General features: G+C 38.5%; 1 protein-coding gene across 2 annotated transcripts; it reads right to left on the bottom strand.

Moving 5' to 3' along the window:
- Window positions 1-625: 625 nt before the first annotated feature.
- Window positions 626-23644, bottom strand: EDRF1 (erythroid differentiation regulatory factor 1). Of its 2 annotated transcripts, XM_085228976.1 has the most exons (25): window positions 23460-23644; window positions 22919-23127; window positions 21883-21949; window positions 21129-21254; window positions 20508-20632; window positions 19942-20101; window positions 18640-18741; window positions 18227-18348; window positions 17164-17275; window positions 16358-16505; window positions 16174-16282; window positions 15879-15990; window positions 13953-14213; window positions 13176-13247; window positions 12915-13065; window positions 10438-10626; window positions 9248-9448; window positions 8616-8834; window positions 7461-7684; window positions 6733-6891; window positions 6320-6469; window positions 5300-5453; window positions 4923-5038; window positions 4105-4268; window positions 626-1436 (listed from the first exon to the last, which is right to left on the bottom strand). In XM_085228976.1, the coding sequence occupies exons 1-25, from the start codon at window positions 23523-23525 to the stop codon at window positions 1268-1270; spliced, it is 3687 nt and encodes a 1228-aa protein (XP_085085102.1). In that variant the 5' UTR covers window positions 23526-23644; the 3' UTR covers window positions 626-1267. The 2 variants fall into 2 exon arrangements, with proteins under 2 accessions (XP_085085102.1, XP_010713153.2); XM_010714851.4 differs by lacking the exon at window positions 18640-18741.

The raw sequence follows: 23644 nt of genomic DNA, 5'->3' as shown, positions 1-23644 counted from the left end.
GCATAAGGGGTGGTAGATGTAGTCAGGTCCCAGGTGAAAAGCAGGGAAAGACACCAGAACCCAAGCACCTACTGTGCCATTTCATACAACTCACTCATTCAAAAGCAGAAGCTGCAGAAATGAGACACACACTAAGCCTCTCATTTTTCACCCCTTCACAAGGCATATTTCTTCTTTCAGGCTTTGTGCTTCATCTGAAAGCTCAGCTTTCTCCTGAAAACAGACTCAAAGATACAAATGTAAAACCACATCAATATTGTTAGGCTAAAGGTTTCTGTAAACTTTTTTCCTCTGGGTAAAAACAACACACCCCATACAAAAGCCACCAAAACCCTTATTTTGCATATGACACTGCCATTAAGAATCACTGCCTCCAAACAGCTTAAGTATTTAATTCAGTTTATGTCTGAGTTTTAGGGGGCTTACACACACACACACACAAAAAATGTTTAAATGACAATTACACACAATTTCTACCACCTCCTATCAGCTATACTTCTCATTTATAAGAGGAAAAAAATGCAGCATTTATGTTTTTCTAACTCCCAGCGCTTTTCAAATGGTTCTGCTGAACAGTTTACCTCACTGATAGAAGCATAACAAACAATGCAGTACAATTCATAGGTTTATTTAATAAATATTTATTTAAAAATATGCTTTTATTCACAGTTTCAAGTCTATTCTGGATCAATTCCAACACACCTAAGATCATTCACCTCCTGTCGCAAACGAAATACCAGCAATGGCAAATGCAAGAACCTTGCACCAACGCAAGGAAGGCACACGTTTTGTGCAGAAAAGTGACTGTAATGAGAGAAATGTATCCACACATCCAACAGAAATCTCCTTGCACCACTTTGTTTCATGTTAAAGTACTCCAATAAAGCTTTGCTTACGAAGTTTCTCATTAAATATCAAACAGAGCAACTGTGAGCTTGTATTTCTACGCAAAATGTCTGCATTGCTGCAAAGCCCATTACCTTTAAGAGAAAAATTGTGCTTTTCTCCAAGATAAAAAAAAAAGTTCAGTTTGTATCCAGAACCCCAACTTTGCATTTCAAACAAAGAAACGCTAATAACCAAACCACGCCAGAGTTATCACAGGTTCACAGGGAATTCCTACTCTTTCCCAGGTGTCCTGTGTTAACCACGCAGGCAGTATATGCTTATCACCTTTGATAAATCCAAATACCACATGGGAAAAAAATACCACTGATCCCATGCATTCACAAGGCACTGTTTCTGCTCTTTTGCAGCACTGAAGTCACTAAATTCCACCACTACTGGCTTCACTATTCTGAGACAGCTGCTCCAGCAGGTTTAAGATTACCTCTATTCTCTCTAGCAGGGTCATACTTTTGTTAGCAGTTGCACGCAACAGAAGAGAGTAAACTTGCTTGTTTGTTTTAAGAGTGACTTCTTCTTCATTAACCCCCCTAAAAAGAAAACAAATAAAAGCTGTTAACCTGACCACAATATTTTATTCTACAAATTATCAAAACAATTATCAAATAATTATTATTTCTTTGAAACAACAAATCAAAGCATCAGCTATGTGAAGTCTTACTTCTTTAGCTCTCATTTCCTGGCATTTCACAGCATTGCAGCCAGAGCCTCTGCTCATACTGCAGGAAGGATAAGGAGTTCCAAATGTCTTCAACTCCAGTCTGGCCATTTTATTAACTTCACACTGTAAACCCTCCAGTCAGTGTCAGTGTGCCAAATCCCTGTACTTTTGTCAGAGTTTGTCTCATCTGATCTGGCTAAAAGCCAACGGACACCTGACTATCCTTCAGATGCCATTTGCTCCTGGGCAGTTGCCTGCTGCTGCATTTGCCACAGCCCAGCCCTGCTTACCCACTATGGACATTTTCCTGTTCAAATCTAAAATCCATGACTTTACCATCCTTTTCTTAATGTAAGTGTCTGGAACTTATTTCTGTATTTTAGAGACTTTTCCATGCCAATAGCTTTCCACAGAAGAGCTTTTTGCCAGTCTGCAGTTTAATGTCCCATCGATTTTCTCCGTTTGACTGAAAATAACTTATCAAAGAAAAGCTGGCCTACTACTTCAGCATTGCCACTCTCCATTTAACATCCAAGACTAATAAATAAATGACTTGAATCAGAAAAAAAAGAAAAAGAAATGCTACTATTAGCATTACAATTAAATCAAGTGTGCATGCAAGCAGCAGTCAGGTTAATTGTGAATACTCAGGGAGTTACAAAAAAAGGTAAAGCAAATTAAATTTACGACATTTGGCAGAAATCAGATTTAATTATAAAACAGAACAGGTAGTCAATAAAAAGCCACTGAAATGCAAAGTATTTCCAGGATAAGTTACAAGAATTCCCAGAGCAAAGTATTAATTTCAATTACTTTTTCCTCTGATTTACACAGCCCAATTCAGTTGCGCTTATGCATTTAACTTCTGGAAGGTAAAACTGATTTCATTCAGTTTTATTGCTAGTCTGCAAGTTTCACTATCGACCATCAGTTTTTCCCACATGTTCTGTTCTCTGCCAAAGCACATCTAAGGCCCTGCAAGAGCATCTGTGGGTGCTCATTTCCTCCCTTTCCAGTCTGCCTGTTATTAAAACAGAAGACAGACGTTTTCTCTTTCTGTAAAGCAGAACTAAGGAGACACACACACACACACCACTTACACAAGGTACCAGAAAGGTTTAACAAAAGGTTAAGCAGAAGACAGTGCTAAGCTGAGCCTCAATCCACCATTGTTCAAAGAAGTTTAAGATGTTACAGCAGCTCTCTCGTTTCACCTCAGTATAATCTGTTCCCTATATGAAATCTTCAGCAGGAAACCTCATTCATGAGAGACTCCACGAGAAGCAATTGTTGCACAACACTTAGCCAGACCATAAAATGATGAGAATAGCTGAGTCAGTTACTTGGGGCAGCTGCATAGTTACATACAAGCTGTACTTCAATCCTTTGCATTTTACATATTCAGATTGCCACCTTGTGGAAGCTTTTCTGGAAGTGAACACACCTAACAATGTACCTAAACCACTGCTAGAAAGGCACACAGGCTTTCTTTCAGTCTCATCACTTCCCACTTAGCAGGCTCCTACCAGCAAGCAACTTACTGTGCAAGATTATTCCATTTCACAACTTCCTGTAGCAAAACAGCAGTTAGCATCAGCACTGTTTCAAAGTGACAAACAATTAACAACTTCCAACAATTCTCTAATGCCTCATTTTCATAAATTAACTTTGTTACAGTAGAAAAAACAACTGTATGCCACTGTAACCTCCACAAACACCATATCTGCTATTAAGGGGAGGAGGGGGGAAGGGAAAGGGAAGTGTTCTCTGGATCCTAAAAACAATAAATACGTTCAGATTTAACCAATTGAAAGAACAGCAATATAAGGAATTAGACTGTCACAGCAGATCACAGCAGTAGCAAGACTGAAAACTGCTTCTTAGCTCACTCCATCAGCCATTAGAAAGCTAATGCCAACAGGTATCTTCCCTATTTACATCCTTCTGCTTACAGCACTACTAGTCTGCCTGTGTTTATACTGAAGAACTGTGTGTGCTTACCTATGCTGCCACTAGTACATTTTATTATCAAGATAGATCTAATCACCAGTAGTACACAGCAGTTTTCCCCCTCACTAACTTCCAAGTGCCTTGCCACAGATGAAGACTGATGCCAATAAAACAAAGGACCCTTACCATAGTGAACAATTACATGTTAAATTAGTGTATAAATAGAGTCAGCACAGTGACAAGTAAAACAGCCAACAGTCAAGCCATTCTGTTCAATTGATGCCCATGGAAGTATATTCTATGAAGGATAAGCTTCTATGAAGGATAAGCTAGCTATCACAGAGCACTGTATTGTGCTTCTCAGATAAGCTTGTAATAGTTATTTCTTATTTGAAAAGAATCAGTCCAATTTTGTCCACTCAGTCCTGGAATCCTATCAGCAAATGAGAGGAAAAAACTTCTCAAAGTGAAGGTCACTCCCTCAATTGCACCCAAAAACCACCAGCTTGCACTCGTAAGAGTACATAGTTTGTACAGACTTACATATTCAAATCACATTTATGTATGCATATCAAGGTTTAACTTACCCAGTTTTCTTTTTTGTTGAAGTTAACAATTTAATAGATTGGAGGAGAAGGAATGACATTCTAGACTCAAAAATACTAAGCAGTTTCATTAATTCTTCCTTGTTAAGGGCAGTGGAGGACTCGTTAGGTGATATACTCTCAGCATTACTCTCACCCTTGCTTATCTACAAAAAGAAAAACACAGGAAAACATGTCACTTGACTCCACAATTAGAAAAATGGTACTCAGGTCAGATGACCATACTTAGCAGGTTAGCTTACTCTTTACTGGAGTGGCACCAACATCACAATTACTGTGACTTCATGGTTATGAGGCCTCAGTAAGTCACTCTGCACACAAGTTATGACAAGTGCTTATGTTAAATCTATGCACTGTAATATTTAATCATAAAAAAAACCAGGAAAATACAGACTTGAATAGTCAACCTGTCACTCAAATTGTTAGAAATTTTATGAATTTCAGCAGCATTATACAAATGTCCCTCTTTTAATAAAGAGGGACAAAAAGGATCTGAACACAGAAGATCTGAGCACAAAGAAAATAAAAGGAAGACAATTCTTGGAGAAATTTCTAGTTCTGAAGCGCTGGGGGAAGAGGTGGAACTTTTGACACCACTCAGAGAAAGGCAAGTTCTAGATCAAGTTTTTCCATCCACTTCCACAGAAAGGTTGGAAGTGAATTGCAGGAGGTTCCATTTCTGTTCAATTTAACTAAGTTGACTGAGAAGTAGACAAGCCATAACTTAATTGCTAACTGACCACTTTTATATGAATGCACAAGATTTGTGGGAGCAATCAAATAACTTGATTTTCATTTACCTGCTCACTCTCTGCTGCAAGCTCTTTTCTGATAAGCTGGAACGCACACTTGGTTTTAGTCATTATATCCAGGGCCCCAAACAATGTCTTTAACTTCCCAGCACTGCTGTTCTGACCTGAATGGGGAAAAAAATAATCAAGGACACTATTAACAACTCATTCTGGATTGCACTTTTTATCTCCACCCAATGATTTCAGAGTTCACATGAAGTGTACACCCCAGGCAACTGAGGAACACTATGATAAAAATGCCTTTCTTCTTCCAAAGGGGACTGCATTATGAGAAGTGTGTTACTCCTACTCAAATAAATTTATTTAGAAAGGAAACGAAACAGTTAACAGCATTTTAGAAGACTATTGTAGGAAGACAGACTTACTTGCCATCTGGAATTCTGCAAATGCCACTCTTTCCAATTGCACACGGAGGAGTTCACAGGGTGCATCCTTCAAGAGCTGAAAGAGTCTTACTGCTTTACTGTAATGAAGATCAGCAAGTATGCGATGTTGTTTCCTCAAATGCTCATCACCAACCTGGTCTCAGAGCAGGGTACATAGTAAATGCCAGACAATTAATATGTTTTGAAAGAATCCATTAGAAAAAAAAGCTTATGGAAAACCAAGAGGTTCAAACAATGGTTCTTCATCTCACCTCAAAATGGTTCAACTAAACCAAACCAGCGCACTCACAGAATCCATCACTACCCTAGCTATGAATATACAGTAACTTCAATGATAATATTAACAAATTCATGTTAAGTAGAACCAGAAACCACCACCCTCCAACATACCCCAAGAAGCAACATGCAAGTCTACACTCAAGCATTAATTAATCATTAGCAGATAGCCTCCTTATAGAATGTTTGCAGAAGTATCAGGAGAGTCACTTAGAAGCAAAATCAAACTGAAAATATTTATCATCAATATGAGTATGGGAAACTACTCAGAACAGACTGAACCATAAAGCCAAAACACTCTGTAAAGGACAAGGCTGATGCACAGGAATGACACAAAGTTGCACCATGGATTTTAGGAAAATAATCCTTATCTTGAAGGTGGACAAACACTAAAAAAGCCTTCCTAAAGAGGTGGCCAATGCTCCTTGCATGTCAGTGTTCAAGAGGCATTTGGACAGTGCCTTTAACAGCTGCACTTTAACTTACACCTGGGCCTGAAGTGCTCAGGCAGTTGGACTAGACCTCTGAAGATCTCTTCCAAATGAACTATTCCATGCACAAGTAGCTGCACTTCACACTGACAAGTCAGCTCACATTTCCCAGTTAAGTCACTTTAAATAAACATATTCCAACTACAGTTAAGAGGATAAGTTTCAGCCTCTACAAATATTACACACTAAACATGGAACCTATACAGAAAAGCCAAACAGTTTGTGTTAGCACCTGGTTTCTGAGGCAACTGTGGTACATTGAAGCAAGTCGGTGGTGGATGGTTGCAGCACGATACTGGCAGAGAGGCTGCCGTGGAGACACTGTATCAACATCACAGTACTTCAAAGACTTCATCATGGCTTCACTGACTTCCTTCTCTATCTACAAGGAAGAAAACCATGCAGTGGTGTTCCAGTTTGAAAGTAATCACTTAACATGGACTTGGAAGGGTTAAACATGTTTTTACAATACAAGACTGAAAAATCTCTATATAACCAACCATTTTATGATTTGCAGTAGCTACTTTAAACTTTCATTAGATTACAAAGATTTTATATAAACTATTCCAATATCACCTTGGCTTGCCTGTCCATTTTTCAAGAAAACAGCTTATTTTAGTAGATGCCACAAATCCTCTCCATTACCTGTTCCTGAGCCTTCCTAGATAATGGAGCATAATCCTGCTGTAGAGTTGCCATAGTGAAGTAAGTGGTAGACAGCTCCCAGTTCACAGAATCCCAAACAGCTGGATGCATCTCTCTCTTGCCAAGAGATCTTAGTGCTTTCAGATAGTAGTCAATAGCCTACAGATTATAAAGTATATATATGAGCAGTAACTAGACATTCATAACAACTAAAATTCATTTCTTTTTACTTGAGCTGAAAGGAAGCGTTTCAAAATACCTTTGCTCCTTCACCAGTATTTTTCTTATACTCATTCTGATTAGAATTTTAGTCTTGACTTACACATCAGAATAAAACAAAGTTCCAAAAGGACACACTGGCCCTAGGTAAGTTTTTATTCCCCAGATGTACTAACAGAAGAAATCACTGATTCTAAGCATTTGCTTTATTCTACATAATGAACATGATTGAAAACCATTATCTTGGGGCAAAAGTTCAGTGCCTGCTACTTTACTTATTTTTACACACTGAAAAGGAAGCATTCAGGTATGCCATACTTTCCATTACACTTAACTAACACGAAGCCAGAAGTTCCACAGTCCCTTATCAATCTTGCCAACTGCTGTACCTAGATAAATCAACTTCTCCATCCCAGCACCTTCATTATTTAAAGGATTCTAAGCTGCTTATGTAAATTTTGTGTCAAAAGACAGAATAGGGTATGGGCCATTGTAGAAAGTAGTGTTACCTTATTATAATAAAGGGCCTCTTCTGGAGAAAATTCTCTTTTGAAGTCACCTTCAGCTGCACAGTGAGCTTGAGCACAAATTCGCATGAGCCTTCCTGTGTTGCACAGCAGGAGAGCAGCATTGGTGGCATCATCAATTGACTCAAAGTTCTGAATGCCTTTTTCAAAGCAAGAGAAGCTTTTCTTCCACAGTTGCTGCTCTGTTGTTGATACGTTCTTACTCACTGAAGTTAGAACACAAGGCTTTCCATTAATGCAAATTCTTCAAGGACACCAAACAAATGTTTGTTTGTTTGTTGTGCTAGTTTTTCCTCAGACTTCTAAAGATGCCTTTTTAGAATTTACATGTGGTAAAATACTCTGAACACCCAAATTCATGGAAAATTGTAGCAAAACAAATGAAAATCTGTTAATACCTGAAGTGTACTATTGTACATAGCATACATCAAAGAACTGGGATAACACGGCACACCCAAGAAGGAAATTAGAAGTACAATTAATAAGAGCTTTTCCCCCCTTTCTGGCAGTGTTCAGGATATTAGTTACTTCTTTGAACTTGGAAAATGAAACAAAGTGATTTTCACAGACAAGCAAAATTCAGCATTAAGGCTGCTATTCTGGCTCAATAGCAGTCCTACAAAAACATGGAAATGAGGAACAGCCACCAAACTAAAAATCTAACCCATAATTCTTCAGCCATTAGTCAGACAAACACAGCAAGTATTTAGGAGACTGGGGCTGCTTACACTGAACCACCAGCATCAACTTAGTTTTAGCTTTAATAACTAGTGCTTCTAGACAAGATATTGTCTTCTTTTTAAAAAAGAAAAGCACTAAGTTTAGAAAAACAGCCTTTCCCCCCCCCCCCTTTCTTTCCAGGGCATTCAACACACTTCAAACAAATTTCTCCACATCTGTGGTTTCCACTATTCAGCTTAGGCTCAATTAAAACAGTGCATAAATCATAGTAGTCTGTAGATTATTTACAATGGACATTAAAGTTGCACTATTTTTCTAAAAATGATACTACAAAGTTATTTAAGTGTCATCTTAACATTCAGAAATGGTCAAGACTTCCTTCACAATTAGTGAACATAATCATTTTTCTTGGTCAATGGAACAGCATACAGTAACAAGCAAAACAAGAATGCTTACCCACTCTCTCAGTCTGCACAGCAGCAGCCTGATTCATGTAAAATACTCCAATTTCATTCCTGATATTACCCATCCTCTTCAGCACCTGTATATGCTGCTCAGGATTTTGCTTCTTCAAGTTACTGAAAAGTAAGATTTCATAAGCTGCTTCGTAACATTTGCAGCTGACTGAAAGTTGGCATTCCAAGTCTGTAGACAAGTCAGTAGCCCAGGCAAACACTAAACAAAACAAAAAAAAAAAAAACACAACAAAAAACCAGAATGCCTCCATGTCAAATAGCATTTCCAAGTAAATCCAAGCCTCTGACAGTACAGAGAAAGTCACCCAGTAAGATGACCAAGGATAAGGCCTTCATTGGAACGATCCCACAGTTCTCACACACAAGCAGGATCTACCCAGGACACAACTGATGCCTTCAGCTCATTTACAATTTCAGGCATGTCATACAATATTTCAATAACTTATTGTGTCTCTCATAAGAAAAGGTGCTTTCTCTGATTAGAGCAGAAAGAGGCATAACCAACTCTCCTCTGGAACTGATACTGCTGCATGGATTGGAGGAAGCGCAGCAAAGTGACTTATGTCTGTCACACAGACAAATTACAACAGTTACCTAATAGCTGTGCCATACCTTGGCAGCTGGATTCTCTATGAAGGCTGTGCAGTATTTCCTGATCTTCCTTTGTCTGGTAGTTGTATTCTTCAAGGTACGCTGCTCTGTTGTTGGCATTTTGAGCGAGCATTAATTGGATATCTCCACAAAGCGTTAAGCACTGACAAAGAAACACTAGCACCTCAGGAAGCATGCTGGCAGAGAGACAGCAGTAAGTATCTAAAAGAAAAGAATCCCACAGGTGAAGGAGAAGGAAGGAGAGAATTGCAATTCTTAAGTTTTGACACAGACTGACAGCGTCATTGGTTTTATGTTACTTCCCACATTTATCCCCTGTATCCAGACAACAGGTGCTCTTCTGAGAGTAACTAACCTGTTTTAAAAATCACACTTACTCTACACAGCTGATGGCTTAGGAGTAGTGACTACTTTCTTAAACACGTGCATCAACTGATTACAAATGCTCATCTCAGATTTCTAACTTCAACCAGGGAAAACTGCATTTCAGGATTAACTTGAGTCAGATACAGTCTAAAATAAACAAATTTTCAAGCATTGCAGTTTACATTTAAGTCCTCCCAAGACTGAAAATCTACACATACTGATGCTTTGTATGTGTAGATTTTGAGAGATCAAGCATTCTTGCTTTGTAACGGCTTTACCACCCCACCAACTCACCTCCTACAAAACAGAAGCAAAAAACAGTACTAAAGCTTTAAGTGTACACCATTTTCTGATTACTTAATATCCTAAACAGCCTCCACTCCCCTCACTTTCCTTGGATGTAACTCATTTTAGAGGTGCATTTAATTCAGCTGATACTTTGGGTGAACATTTAAATGAAAAGGGAGCCACCAGGTATCCCCAGAAAATCAGCATCTGTTCGCAGTGACAATACTAAGAACACAGAAGGTTACCTCTGTGTTGCCACTAGGACTGAATGTTCCCAGCTTTAGTGCTCAGAAATTTCAAGTCTGTGATCTAAGTTCTCCCACCACATCAAAATGGTAGGAGCCTTCTACCCAAGTGGTGATGAGTGAGTTATTCTCACCACCTCCTTCTCTCCAGAAGGATGAGCTAGACACTTAGTTTAACTAAATACACAGGCATATAAATTTGTCACTGCATGCCACTAAGGTAAATCATGCACACAGGTATTTGATGTTGTGAAATGTGTCAATATAGAGGTGACAACTCCACTAACTTACCATGACACTGTAAAGCCAGCTTGATGTATCGTAACGCTCTCCCGTATTTCTGTAGAATCATAGCAGCATCAGACAGGACATAATAAGCCTTTGATGATTTCAGAATGAGCTGGAGTTTCATTTTATATTGCCACGATCCAGGAATCATTCCTGACTGACTGGAATGCTTATCCTTCTGAAATGAGCCCACTGTAACAAACAAAGCCTCCTCAGTAAATCTCATTTCCATAAAATACACCAGAGGTTTGACCCAACTTCAGCAGACAGACAGAATGTAAATAGCCACATTACAGCTCTGCACACTAGACTCTGCCAATTTGCACAGTACTGTGTTTTTCATCTACAAAATAGACCCAACATTTGGAACCTTTCCACTTATCTCACCTGAATGCCTTGTATCTGAATACAAAGAGTACAGTGCCGATGCAGCTAGACTCCAACATGCTCAACAGCTTCTGAAATGCAAGTGCAACAACCAAGCCTACTCCTTTTGGTAGCAGGCATGATTTGTGATGAGTTCTGCCAAATCCTTATGATATTTGTTTTATTTCTGTATTAACTGCCTCAAACTAAGGAATTGTCCAGTACTATAGGAACTGGAGAATCTAATCATTCCTGCAAATAAAATCAAAGAAATTCCTACACCAGTTCCAAGATAACCATCAGCATAAGATCATGGTTCTGCCTTCGATGCTGCAGTGATTATGGAAGCAGAAAGCACTGCTAGGGAATTCAAGCACGTTAGAAGTTCTCATGCCAAAGGACAGAATTTTGTTGTCCTGACCAAGAGGGTTGAAGCAGAATAAGCAGCACACACTATGAAAGCACACAGAATCGAGGCTTTTGCTTACAGCTGAACCTACAAGACCTGACTTGCAAACTGACAATCCTTATTGAGTGCGAGAAAAACTGCACCTTCAAGATAAAAGAAATTAAAGCTATAGAATACTCATATACTGCATGCACATAGCATTCAGAAGTGGTTCTTTTCAAATTAAAAATTCAAGGACTACTTCTCTTTTCAATATGTACGTAAGCATACACCAGACAAACTCCATAATCTGCATTACCAAAAAACACCACAAAAAACCATACTTGGGAAACTAAAATTTCTCCCTTAAGCTTGAGTTACTTTTCTCTAGGTTGAGTTCAATCATTATGACCCAAATGAGTAGCACCATTGCTATCTCAAGGAAGAACTGCAGTGCAGATCCAGAAATCAAGTAAAGTCTCTTTTGAGATCTGTGCAATATTTATCTCCCACACTTTCCAAGAAACTCATGCTTCTAAATAAAAAAGCAAGCAGCTGCAATGTGTCATCAGCTCCAAAGAGCAAAGGCAGAAGACAGAGCATGGCTGCATTACAGCTGAAATCAGCACACTGTTCTTGTTGAGCTGACCTCAGTACAATTTTGCAGCAGATCTCCATACAAACAAATCACACACTCCATATCAACAGTACTGGGCAGAATTTCTGCGAGCTCAACACAGTGCAGCTTTCTAATAGGGACAGTATATTATGTGGTCAAGTATCTGATTAAAAAAACCTAGGAAAATATATTTATATCCCAGTTCGCTGACATTCATGAGAATCATAGAAGTGGAAGACAATCATTTAATTGCTCTGACGCTTAACTCAAAACTGATCTTGCTCATTTAAGGATATAAATGAGAAAAGGAGGAAATAGGAAAGATTGAGGAATTGCAAAAATATACTCTATTTTCTTTCTGACATTTGCACAAGTAAAGTCCTAAAAAGGACTCATCACCTTGCAGAAAACTCTTCTACTTTCAGAATAGGAGTCCTTCCTATTCCCTTTTATGATTCCAGAGCTACATGAAGTAGACAGAAGCTTCTTCTTCAAATATCTAAACATAGTAAAAACACCTGTCTTTCCTGCTTCCTTCCATGATGTAGAGCTATAGGAAAAAATGAACGTTGAAATCCTGTTTAACTTTATGGTATACATGACCTATAACTGTAATGCACCTGTACATGTAATATCCAGCAGTAAACACGAGGGGAAATCTGTCAGAAGTGAAAAGCTCTTTCACAAAGCTTCCAAATCATACACACACAAAAAAGGATACTACAAAACTAAACAAATTAAAAAAAAACCCACACAAAAACAAACCCAACACACCCCCCACAAACAACTCACAGCACTCCTCACACTACATCCAAAGCACAAACTACTAAGCCCTTGTGGAAATCATGTGAACTAAATAAGGCACAGTAGCATTATGTGTTTACTAAGAAAAGATGCTCTGATATGCAAAATATCCCAAATACACCATTCATATTTAAAGAGGAACAGACTATGGCCTCCAATTTTGTTTTTATGCTCTGTATTTTCTCTTGCTTATACAACAGCATAATTAGCAGCACACAAATACGCTGTTTTGTCAATCAAAATGAAGTGGCAGCAGTTTGCTTGGTACTGGAAAGGTCTTATTTGCACAACAATACAACTTACTTTTGTCTAAAAATAAGGCCATCTGTTTTTCCAGACACTCAGGACCACCACTGGTGGATTCATCCTCATATTTCAATGGGATTGGTGTGCTGGGGTCAGCAGCAGGAAGGTCACTCTCTTTTTTAACACTGCTGTCAACAGACTTCAAGCCCTGCAAGAAGAATTGCCTCAATTCACTTTCGAACCCATACTCCACAAATACACAACACATGAGGAACTGTACAGTGAACTCACTGTACAGTTATTTGATAGGGAACTCACCTCCAGGACGTAGCTAAGCACAAGCCTGCAACGTTCTTCAGCACCATGGCAGACAGGAAATGCACAACTAGGCTTGATTGAGGGCACAGCAGGGAAAAATAACAAAAACAGAAGAAAGAAAAGTTCAAAGTATTTCGTACTTTGGCTATAAGAAACAAAAGATTGCAAGAAAAAAAAAGCTTGATAACAAAACAATTGATCTCCACATTGAAAAGCATCATGGTATTTCTTTTTATTGTTTCAGACAGCAATTCATACCTGGTCATCACTACAGGATTTAATTTAGCATCTATGCATGGTTTCAGTAAGCTTAAAGAGGAGGAGGAAGAACAGATATTTCTACACCATAACAGTAGTTACAAAAGCACACACAGACTGTTTGCAGTGCAGACTCACAATCCAAAAGCTATTCAAGTCAATGCAAGAGCTATTTAGTCAAAGCAGCACTTCACCTTTGAAGGGTTCAATAGTTTAGGGCTGGGTTTTTTTCTGTTTGTGTTTGTGGTCATCTACAGTTCTTAAACGTGGCCACAGTTTATTCGTGTCACAACAGCAGATTTTTTTTTTTGTAGAGGACCTCAAATTCTATGAACAGCTAATGAAAAAGCTGACTGAAGCATGAGGCAGAGGAAGTAAAACAAAAAATGAAAAGCCACAACTGAAGAAAAGAAAGCACATGATGACAGCTTATGACAAAACTAACAAGTAACTGAATTTTGCAGTACCAATTGAAGCTTTCAAGAAATTCCTTAAACAAAAACCCATAAGTTTACTTACACGTATTCGATGAACAGACTTGTATTTTTCTGGTACTGATAACTCTCCTACAGATTTTATTATAGCCACTGCTTTATTGTCATCTGGTGGATCAGAACTGTTACTGTAAGAACCATTTTCATCGCTGTCTGGCATTTCTTCCTCTTCTTCACTATAACTTTCATCAGAATTTCCGTTTATAGGGAAGTCTGTATTGTCTTCTTTTTTAGGCTCATCCAACTGAAAGAGCTCTGACAGCATGAAGTTTGCTGAAGCAATAATCTTTTCAAAAAAGGAAAAAAGAAAAACCACGGATGTATTTCCATGTAAAAATTCACTTTTGAAAGGCAACAGCAATATACTTTCACTTAGAATAAGGAGTAAACAGTACATACAAATAGATATTTGATAATCTGCAAGTACGACCTGTATTCTCACCTTGCCTGAGCACGGAATGTTTAAACAATATTTAATAAACAAGTCAAAGGAGATGGCCAGCTAACCACTGTATGTGCTAACAGAGCAGGCAGTCAAGCTCACCCACACTTGTTTTTACCCACCTTACAGATGCAGATGAATTATAAACCTCTCCAAACTTCTAGAAAGCAACTTGCCCTTGTGCCTTCCACCAATCTAAAATTTGCTTTAGAAGACAGCCCTTTCAGGGCCTTTGCCTCTTGTTTAGCAGAAGAGGACAAAGGTAAGAATTAGGAAATAGGGCCACCCTGTCCCTTTGAGTGCCATTTTAAGAACTTTTTTTTTTTTTTTTTTTTTTTTTTTTTACATCTTTTCTGTTTCAGCTATCGTTTGGGAAAAAATGTAATCTGCTTTCCAGAGTAGCTCCCACCTTCACTTTTCCCCAGCATAGTTAAGTAATCAGAGGTCTGCATTTCCTTTCTTCCTGCTGCTTTGGTTTACTTATTTGCATGCTTTAATATTATCAATGTATTTTGAAACTCTGACCATGTATAATTATGAAACACTAAATATTGGGCACTTAACAGCTATCCTATAGCCGCAGCAAGATTCACCTACATAGCACATGAGGTGAAATCCAAGGCATACTGGTGATGAACCAAGATTCTACGATCTAAAACTAGCACTGTTTCCTCACCCTCAGGTCTATTTTTTAATGCAGAAATAAGTCTTGAGGTAAGAGGTACCAATGCTCAAACTAATTTCTTCCTTAAGTCTGCTGTACTACTCAGGCCTGCATCCTTCACTCCATAACCTCCTACCTCCCCCCTCAAGAGGGAGAACATGAACACCTGAAACGCAGTGGGGCCAAGACTGCTTCACTGAACTTCTCTGCAATGACACCTAAGATTAACACAGCAAGATGAGAAACATATGTATGCATTCTATATAAACATTTTTGCCTCCCACTTTAAGTAGTGTTTGCAGAAAGGCTTATTTATGAACAAACACACCTGATAATTATGCCAGCAAAAACCCAAAATATTCCTTACATCAAGGTTTAAGATTTCTACCACAAGTTTACTTGAAGCTTGAAATCTTGCTGAGAGAGCAGTCACATTCGTATCACCAGAGGAATTTTGAGACTCAGGGATGAGTCATAATGCCATCAAATCTGCTAGGAAACTTGAGTCAGATCCAGTGAAAAACAAACTAAAACAGACCACATACTGCATTAAAGTGACCTGCTTTTAGGCATCTGGCTCTTGAACTGGAATCAGCAATTTTAAGTTGGAACTAGTTGGAACTCATCTGTGGAATTAGATGATCCTAAAGATCCCCTCCAGCCCAAACCATTCTATGTTGAGTGTTTACATTCCACCTTAAGTTACTGACTCCACATGTCTCTGTGACTATACAAACACTAAGTAATAGCTTTAAGGCTTCAAGTTCTGGAATTAGGTGCCTAAATAGGAAGGGATCTGACCAGCACTGCCTTTACACAAAGATACAAGAACATAATGCTCTTACTTGAGGATGTCTGCCATTGTCCAGTAACTTAAGACAATTCAGAAGCAATGTTCTGATAGTGCCATAGTGTTTCTTGTTCTGGTTTTTCTTCAGCATCATATTGCAAGCAACTCTAAGAGGAAAAAGTTGAAAAAAAACCTAGTGAATTTTTTGGGTGATAAGGAAAAAAGCTTTAAGCAAGATCACTACAAATGTAGGCTTTACAAATGTTTTAACAGGTCTACAAGACTTAGTGAGAACACAGTTTGCACAAAGAAACAACAGAAGTTACAACAGAAGTTATTTAAAAACTCACTTGTATAGAAGAATTGCCACTGGCATTGTAAAAGGGTTTTGGTATTTGTCTTCTGTTTCTTCACAAAGGGTTGTTAGGTCATAGAGTTTTACTATATCACTCCCACTTGCTGAAAGGCAAGACTTCTTATTAAGCAGCATGACATAAACTGAGAAAAGATTTATGTTAATCTAAGCTTACTTACCCTTAAATAACCAGTATGTATGTCCTTCTTTGGTGCAATTTGATTTCAAAAAAGATAAGATATTTTGAGCAATATCTTTTATCACTTTGGTAGAGAAATTAGAGTTCTCCAAGTTGGGAATATCTTCAGTCTTGATCATTTCGTATTTCTGCAAGGAAGATATTTTATAACAAGATCAGGAGGGTTTTTTGCCACTACCACACAGATCTACAGATCAGAATCTCTATTATCTGCTTACAGAAATCATCTACTACTACAGCGTCAAAGTTCAATTATTACTATGATATACTTCAAGATTTTTATTGAGTGCTATTATCAAATTAAGCCTGCTTTTAAAGAAGATCCACTGCTAAGAGAAACTTATGACTGAGTAAATAGAGAACGAAAGGCAAAAAAGAAGCAGTGCAAAATCTACCTACAACATCAGTGAAACTTAGTCAGCAACCGTATGCTGCCAAGTGCAAGTGATAAACCCAGCCAGCATCTGCAGGCTCTTGAATTGCTTCTTAACTGAAAGAATTAAGAGGCATGCCCCACAGATTTTAAGATGCAAGAAACTGGTGCATTTCTGCAGCCTTTTTTTTTTTTGTCTTGGTACATCTGAGCAAACGGAAATCTTACATGCAGGGAAGGAAGAAAAAAGAACAGATTTTTAGATGACTGTTGCAAGCTGCGTAGATACTTCTCATTTTGCAATGAAGATTTTGTCATTTTTGTCAGAACAGTAAGATTTGAAAGATCTTTTACAGCTGCAACAGTTTTAGTACAGAATGACTGATGGACTAGGCACAAACAGTCAGGCTTACCTGAACAATTCCATTAACGTGAAAGCACATCACAAGCTCTGGTACATTGCATATTAAGTTGTCCAACCAATAGTCAATTCCTGTTAACACATTTATTGGCTTGTTGTTATCCCTAGAAACAAACATTCCTGGTGTTATTTAAGTCTCTGTTTACTCTTCAGAAAATAAGTGATGTTTACTAATGGGATTTAGACTTAAGTCACCTTAGTGGATGGCACTGAAACACTTACTTGTTAATTGTTATATTCTGTAGAGGCAAACAATGGAATACATTCACATTTCCTCAGCAGTTTGAGTTTTTGCCTACACTGACACTTGAACAAGATCCACACGTCACCCTATTACCAAAACAGTAAGTGCTGTCCTAAAAGACTATTCTGAAGTTCTAAAGGAATGGCAGCACTGGCAGCACCTAATTACAGCACAAGCCTTCTCCTAGACTTTCCAAAATTCCTTTCAAAGCAAAACACTGTTAATTTCTAGATGCATCTTAAGATGACAAATACCTCAAACAAGTTTCAAGTTTTTGCTCACTCTCTGCCAGTGCATAGACAGGAACAGAGAGCTCCATAACCAAGTAATCAGCAAAGTACTAAAGAACAGAAAACAGAGCACAATTTCCATAAAAATAGATTTTAAATACTTATGAAGTGCCCAACAAGCAGTTAGTAAAATTCAAAATCCCATTAAGAGAAATACGACTGCCATCCTTTATTAAAATAGAAATACAGAAAAGTTACAGACTAAATTAATGGTATCTTAACACTTAAATGCACATTGAAAACTCAGGAATGGCTGCAGACAGCCACTGCTTTCAAATAAAGATTCAGATGGATGGAAAAAGCAGCAGAACATCTCAAGTTCCAGTGCACGAGGACTATGGGACTTAGCTATGGGACTTCCTGGATTCCAGGATTTTATAATGCCATTGCCACTTAAGTCTGAAGCACAAATTTGATTGTTTAAACTGCATGTAAGTATTAAGAGTCAACCAAAAACTTGCAGATAGCTAAACAGGAAAGCAAAGCAAAAAGTTAAAGGCTGGCATACACAATCAATTCACCTGAGACGTAAGCTCACAGCGGGGTATCTCCCACCTCCAAATATAGGCATATTTGATCCTACTAACATGTGGATATCTTCAAAGGTCCACAAGATGTTACGAACAAAGTCATTTTTAAGTCCCTTCATTAAGAGAAAAAATTGGTCTATAAATCACCATTGTAAACACATTTTTCTGTGACTATCTGCAGAACTACGAGAAAGCAAGATGCAAAAGCAGCAAATAAAAGACAGCACAAAATGAACTATGCTATGCATTCATGTTAACTTAAAGGACTGAGATCACAGATGCCACAAAAGCTACTTCTACAGGAGATTTAAGTTTCTTTCTTGGCTCCAATTTAGACCAAATTTTAAAGTGTCTGATTAAATTGGGGAAGTTGTGTTTGAGCTCAAATTTGACATATAGCATACCTGACTGTTTTCCCCGTCATTGAACAAAGTAGTCAGGTTTTGTTCTTTGGGGGCTGAGGCCACATGCCCCACTATATATGAGGGTTCAAGAGGCACATTTCCCTGTGAAGAGCACAAGGATAAGGAGTGATTCCACTGCTGAGGTAACTTAGGCCATAGAAAAGAGTTATATGTTTATATTCTGAATGACAAAAGCATAGAAGACAAGAACTTTTACCTCCACCACATTAAAATATACATAAAAATAAAAGAGCCTCCACTCAGCGACTAAAATGTGTCTTCTGCTACAGCTGGTCCCAAAAATGCTGTACTTCATTTCTTATACCCTCAATCTTCAGGAAGAAAGATCTTCCAGGAACACTTTATTCCCCAAGAGTCAGGACCAGATTATCAACCTCTAGATCATAAACCTACTACCTCAATGCCTTATTTTATTTATAAGGAAAAAAACAACACTTTAACAAATGCATAACAGCTTCTTTGCAGAGTGATTTGGCAGTAATTACTCAAGAAAGTGAGAAAGGAGCAGCTCTTTTTCTAAGAGCATTCAAGAACTGAGTTAAACAATAACATTTTAAAGTGGAGGTATCAGAACACACAAAGTTATGATTTGATGGTCAACACAGGTAAGAACCATCGTAAGTTAGCTATTCAAAGAATCTGACATACTAATTACCATCACTGTTTAGAATAATAAAGGTAATCCAGTACAGCATTACTTCAAGACCACTAGGATTAATATTCATAAACAAGACTAGCCACAGAGAAACCCTGGATCAGAGCCTAAAATTAATAGCAGTTTGTTGTATAACTGACATTGCTCCCTTCTATTTGTTTTACTCCAAAGCAAGCATTTGTACACGTTACTTAGTTGTTTTGCAAATATTTTCATCGATTCTTATCTTCCTCTTTACCCATAAATTCAAGGCCATGATAGAGTTTTCAGGGTAATTAAAGAAAGCAGTTCAAAACCATAAGTTCCTACACACACAAGCCAAATGTCAAGTTTGCCTACTTTCTGGTAAAGTCACTGATAACCACTCTTAGCCAAAAGTTTTCTCTTTCAAAAAACATGTGTATTTTTGGTCACTGTAATACTAAATAAGAAAATCACTTTCAAAGTTCAGAGCACTGAAACATCAGCATGAGTTGAAATGCACCTACTGCCAAGTTACTGTAACTCTTCATGTCTTTGTGGCACAATGAGTACAATGGCAGCACCTTTGAAAACCTAATAAAGACATTTTGTTTGGAATATATATCTTTCCTACAAAAACTAACACACCATTTAAATACACTAACCTGGTTAGAGGCACCTGGATCTTCAGATAATGAAGAAGGCATTTCAAAAGGAGCTGGCCAGGAGGCCCTTCCTGCTTCATCGCTCTCACCTGGAACAGCACCCTCCTCGTGCTGTTTTGAACTGGAAGGAACAGGCTGAGCAGCTCCATCACCATTAATGCTGACAAAATATTAACAAGTTCACAATATAGAATCCTCTATAGAACTTTTAAGTTTGTTTTGATTCATCAGTCTCAGAGAACAGCTTAGCTAATATGCTAGAAGAATGCTACAAGGACAAGATTTACTGTATAGTGATGCCTCCCACAATACTTTGCATGTAAGTGAAAGCCATTTTTGAGAAGCAATACTGAGGGAAGTGAAGCTATGCTACTTAATTTTATGCTTTCACATACAGCAACTCATAACAAAAACACATTCATGTTATTTCATGATGTCATCTCTCAAATTCCTCCATGTAAGGATAAAGCAGTAATTAAGATGGACAAATTCTAACATTCACTTCAAAATAATAAACTGGTCAGAAGTTGGTGCAGAATTCAAGATTCATGCAGACATAAGGTTACCTGTAATACAAAAATTTGGAAAGGATAGCCTTCTGGTACCAGTGTTCTTTACTCTTCTTTTTTCTTTGCCACTTCTGATCAATTAGCCTTTGATAAAACTCCTTCAGCCAAGTCCAGTCCCCTGTCTAGTCAATATGATATGAAATTAACATCAAGATGCACTTGCAAACAAAGCAAAGTACCTCATTACCTTATGAACTTATCAACTACAACATCAAAAATAACATCAATGCTGAACTCTTGGTCATTTATTGAAAAGATATCACCTAAAAGAAGTTACATTTCAACAAAGTCAACTTCTCATTAAAAAAAAAAATTACATACATGGTAAGAGACTGCACAGAAACAATAAATTAGTTAAATTAATAAAATTGCATAGCAATATGAAGGCAGTTACAGAAAAGAATTTTAGTCCTACAATACCATATAAATACAATATAAAGACATCAGATTCTCTGTCACAGTTTGTGATTAAACCAATTGCTGCAGCATATGCTTCATGTAGATCATTTGTACTAGCAGACAAATCTCAAACTTCGATATATGCTTTCTCACTGGCTACACTACTTTCAAAATAATGTATTTTGACCATATAGTACACATCACAAAAGGAAAGTTAACCTGAGATGATCTCATGAAGAGTTCTTGAATATCTAGTTCATCCAACAAGAGCGTCCTCCCAATGCGATGCACTGCCATGCTCACATGTGACTTGCTGTAAGGTATCTTCAGAAGTTTTTTAATGTTCTTGTAAGAAAAAAGAGAACAGATTATTTTCCATATAATTAAACATCATTGTAAGACAGAATTCTTAGGAAACTGGACACAAAGGACACATTCTTAACAATGGAAAGGCACGGCCAGAAAAATAAAATTTCTGCCTCTATAAGGTTTTAAGACCGTCTCTCAAGAAGCTGCATTTGCTGAGGTCAGGTATGAGAATGTGAACAACAGTAACAAAAAAAATCAATAGCAAATGATGGTGTCAAGTCACCAGTATATAAACTGTGTACTGCATTTAAACATTATCTCTTGGATCGTCATAACCAAGTACTACCAAAAGTGACTCAGAAAAAGGAAATTTATGGTTTGGAGTTGAAAGTTTTATCTTCACCACAGAAACAACAATTTGTCAGGTACCCTCAGGACACCCGAACAGAGTTCTAAGTCAGAGCAGTTATCTGTCCAAGATAAACACATAAGAGAATATGCATCTTCCTTCCGCTGAATCATTATCTGAATTACGCAGAGCTGTTTCAGTAGATCTTTGCTTTCCCTCAATAAACACAAAGATGACAGGAGACAGGACAGTAGTTTATGGTAAAGTTTATACAAGGCATAAGTCTGAATGATAAAACTGAAAAGTTATACAAACCTCTGAATCAGACACAACATCCACATCATTTCCAATGGAGTCAATGAAGTCATACGCCATTCCAAAGCTATAGAGAAAATAGTTCAAGTCATTAAGTACAGAGGGACATCAAATAACTTGCCCTGCAAAGCAAGGAAACACTCCGAAAGCTTCTTCAGAATTAAAAAAACGGACTGTGGCTACATGTTATATAATGAGACCTAAGGCTAGTTAACAGAACTGTTCTGACACAAGTCTTCCAAAGATATTATTGGAAAAGTTGAGATTCACGTTCAAAATACGCCATAAAGCAGTTTGTCATTTGTTGAAATCAAAAAATCAGAAGTATTAAACAAGTTGTCCTGCTGTTGTCTGTTTATCACCTAAAATTTGATTATGAGGATTTAAACAAAGACCCTCAGCAAACTGCTAAATTTCACTAGCTAGTTGATTTACTGTGAATTTGCTTGCTCAGCAGAGGATTTAAAACCCTTATTTCTAAACATTCTGAACCCATCTCATTCAACTGTTTTACAAGCATCTGTGCACAAAGGTAACAACATTTTCTGGGTTTGTCCCCAGTTTTTCCTTTTTGTGTTCACTTTTGACACGACTACAAAGCTTTTTTCTGCCATTAGTTAGCCAGTTCCAATTTATAAAGAACCAGAACAGCCATAAACTTGCTCCTTGAGTGCTCAAGGAAACCACACTTGTACCAAGCCCCTACCAAAAGCAGAGTGGCTAGCTCAAGCAGACTAGTTTAATTTTGATAAATTTGATTTTAATAGCCAGCCTGAGAAGGATCCGAAGACACAAAGTCAGTGTCAAAATCACTGCCTCATGGAAGCTGTCATTACGCACGTGAAAAAATAAAGTCCATCAGCATTAAGGGCATCGTTAATCATTTACAAAGGAGACAGCATAAAGGCAGACACCAAAGATGGAAAAGTTGGAATGATACCTCGTTGTTACAGGAAAAAATTTAGTGAACTTCAACCTTCTGTTGGATTTAGTCTTAAAGATGTGGGGAAAAACCAGCAGAGCCTGCTGTAGGTACCTCGAGAACGGTGTGCTCTTCTTGTTGTTGCCCAGAACAGTCGTGCCTGCAGGTCCCAGCTTGGCACTTTCACGTAACCAATTTGCAGGCGGCAGCTTCAGGTCTGTCTTCTCCTGCAGCCAGGCAAAGGCTGCCTGCGGAGGGGCCGAGGAGTACTTCACCACAGCGCTGCTCTTCACCTCATTGCCCCCAAGAAACAGCACCGAGCCCTGCTTTCCAAAGGGAAATCAGTTGGCGTTTCTGTGGCTTTGAAGGCAAAGGACGACGCGTCCTGCTAAGCCCTTTCAGGGTGAGTGACACAAGCAGCAAAACACGCCGCTACAGCTACACGGAAAGCTTTGAACTGGCACACTTAAAAGGAGAAACGGATCCACGGCACATCATTTAGGTAATTAAAACGCACTTAAACCTAAGGACGAGAACACTGCCTGCAATTAAGCTCAATCACAACCACCGCCTTCCTGCCTCCCTCACACCTAAAAGCGGCGCTCGCACCCGGGCGGGAACCCACAGAACCCCCGGGCCGCGCCCCAGTCGTCACCTGCTTGGGCTCCTCCGCGTCTCCCCTAAGAGAGGCGGCGGCCCCGAGGCCGCAGAGCTCCGCCATCTTCAGCCCGCTCCCTGCGGCGGTAACGGCAGCGGGGGATCAGGGGCCGCCAGCGCCCCGCGGCGCTTCACGTGACGCCTTCACGTGACGCTACGTGACGTCACGACGGCGCCGGCGCT

Source organism: Meleagris gallopavo, chromosome 8, assembly GCF_905368555.1.
Source record: "Meleagris gallopavo chromosome 8, MGAL_WU_HG_1.1, whole genome shotgun sequence".
Lineage (NCBI taxonomy): Eukaryota > Metazoa > Chordata > Aves > Galliformes > Phasianidae > Meleagris > Meleagris gallopavo.
This window is presented reverse-complemented; position numbering and strand designations above follow the sequence as displayed.

Coding starts and splice junctions, on each gene's coding strand:
- EDRF1 (XM_085228976.1), bottom strand. CDS start 23,525: ATGGCGGAGCTCTGCGGCCTCGGGGCCGCCGCCTCTCTTAGGGGAGAC. Junction 14,214..15,878: donor ACAATGGCAGACATCCTCAA/GTAAGAGCATTA, acceptor TTTTTTGAAAAG/ATTATTGCTTCAGCAAACTT. Junction 10,627..12,914: donor GGCCTTATTTTTAGACAAAA/GTAAGTTGTATT, acceptor TGTTTGTTACAG/TGGGCTCATTTCAGAAGGAT.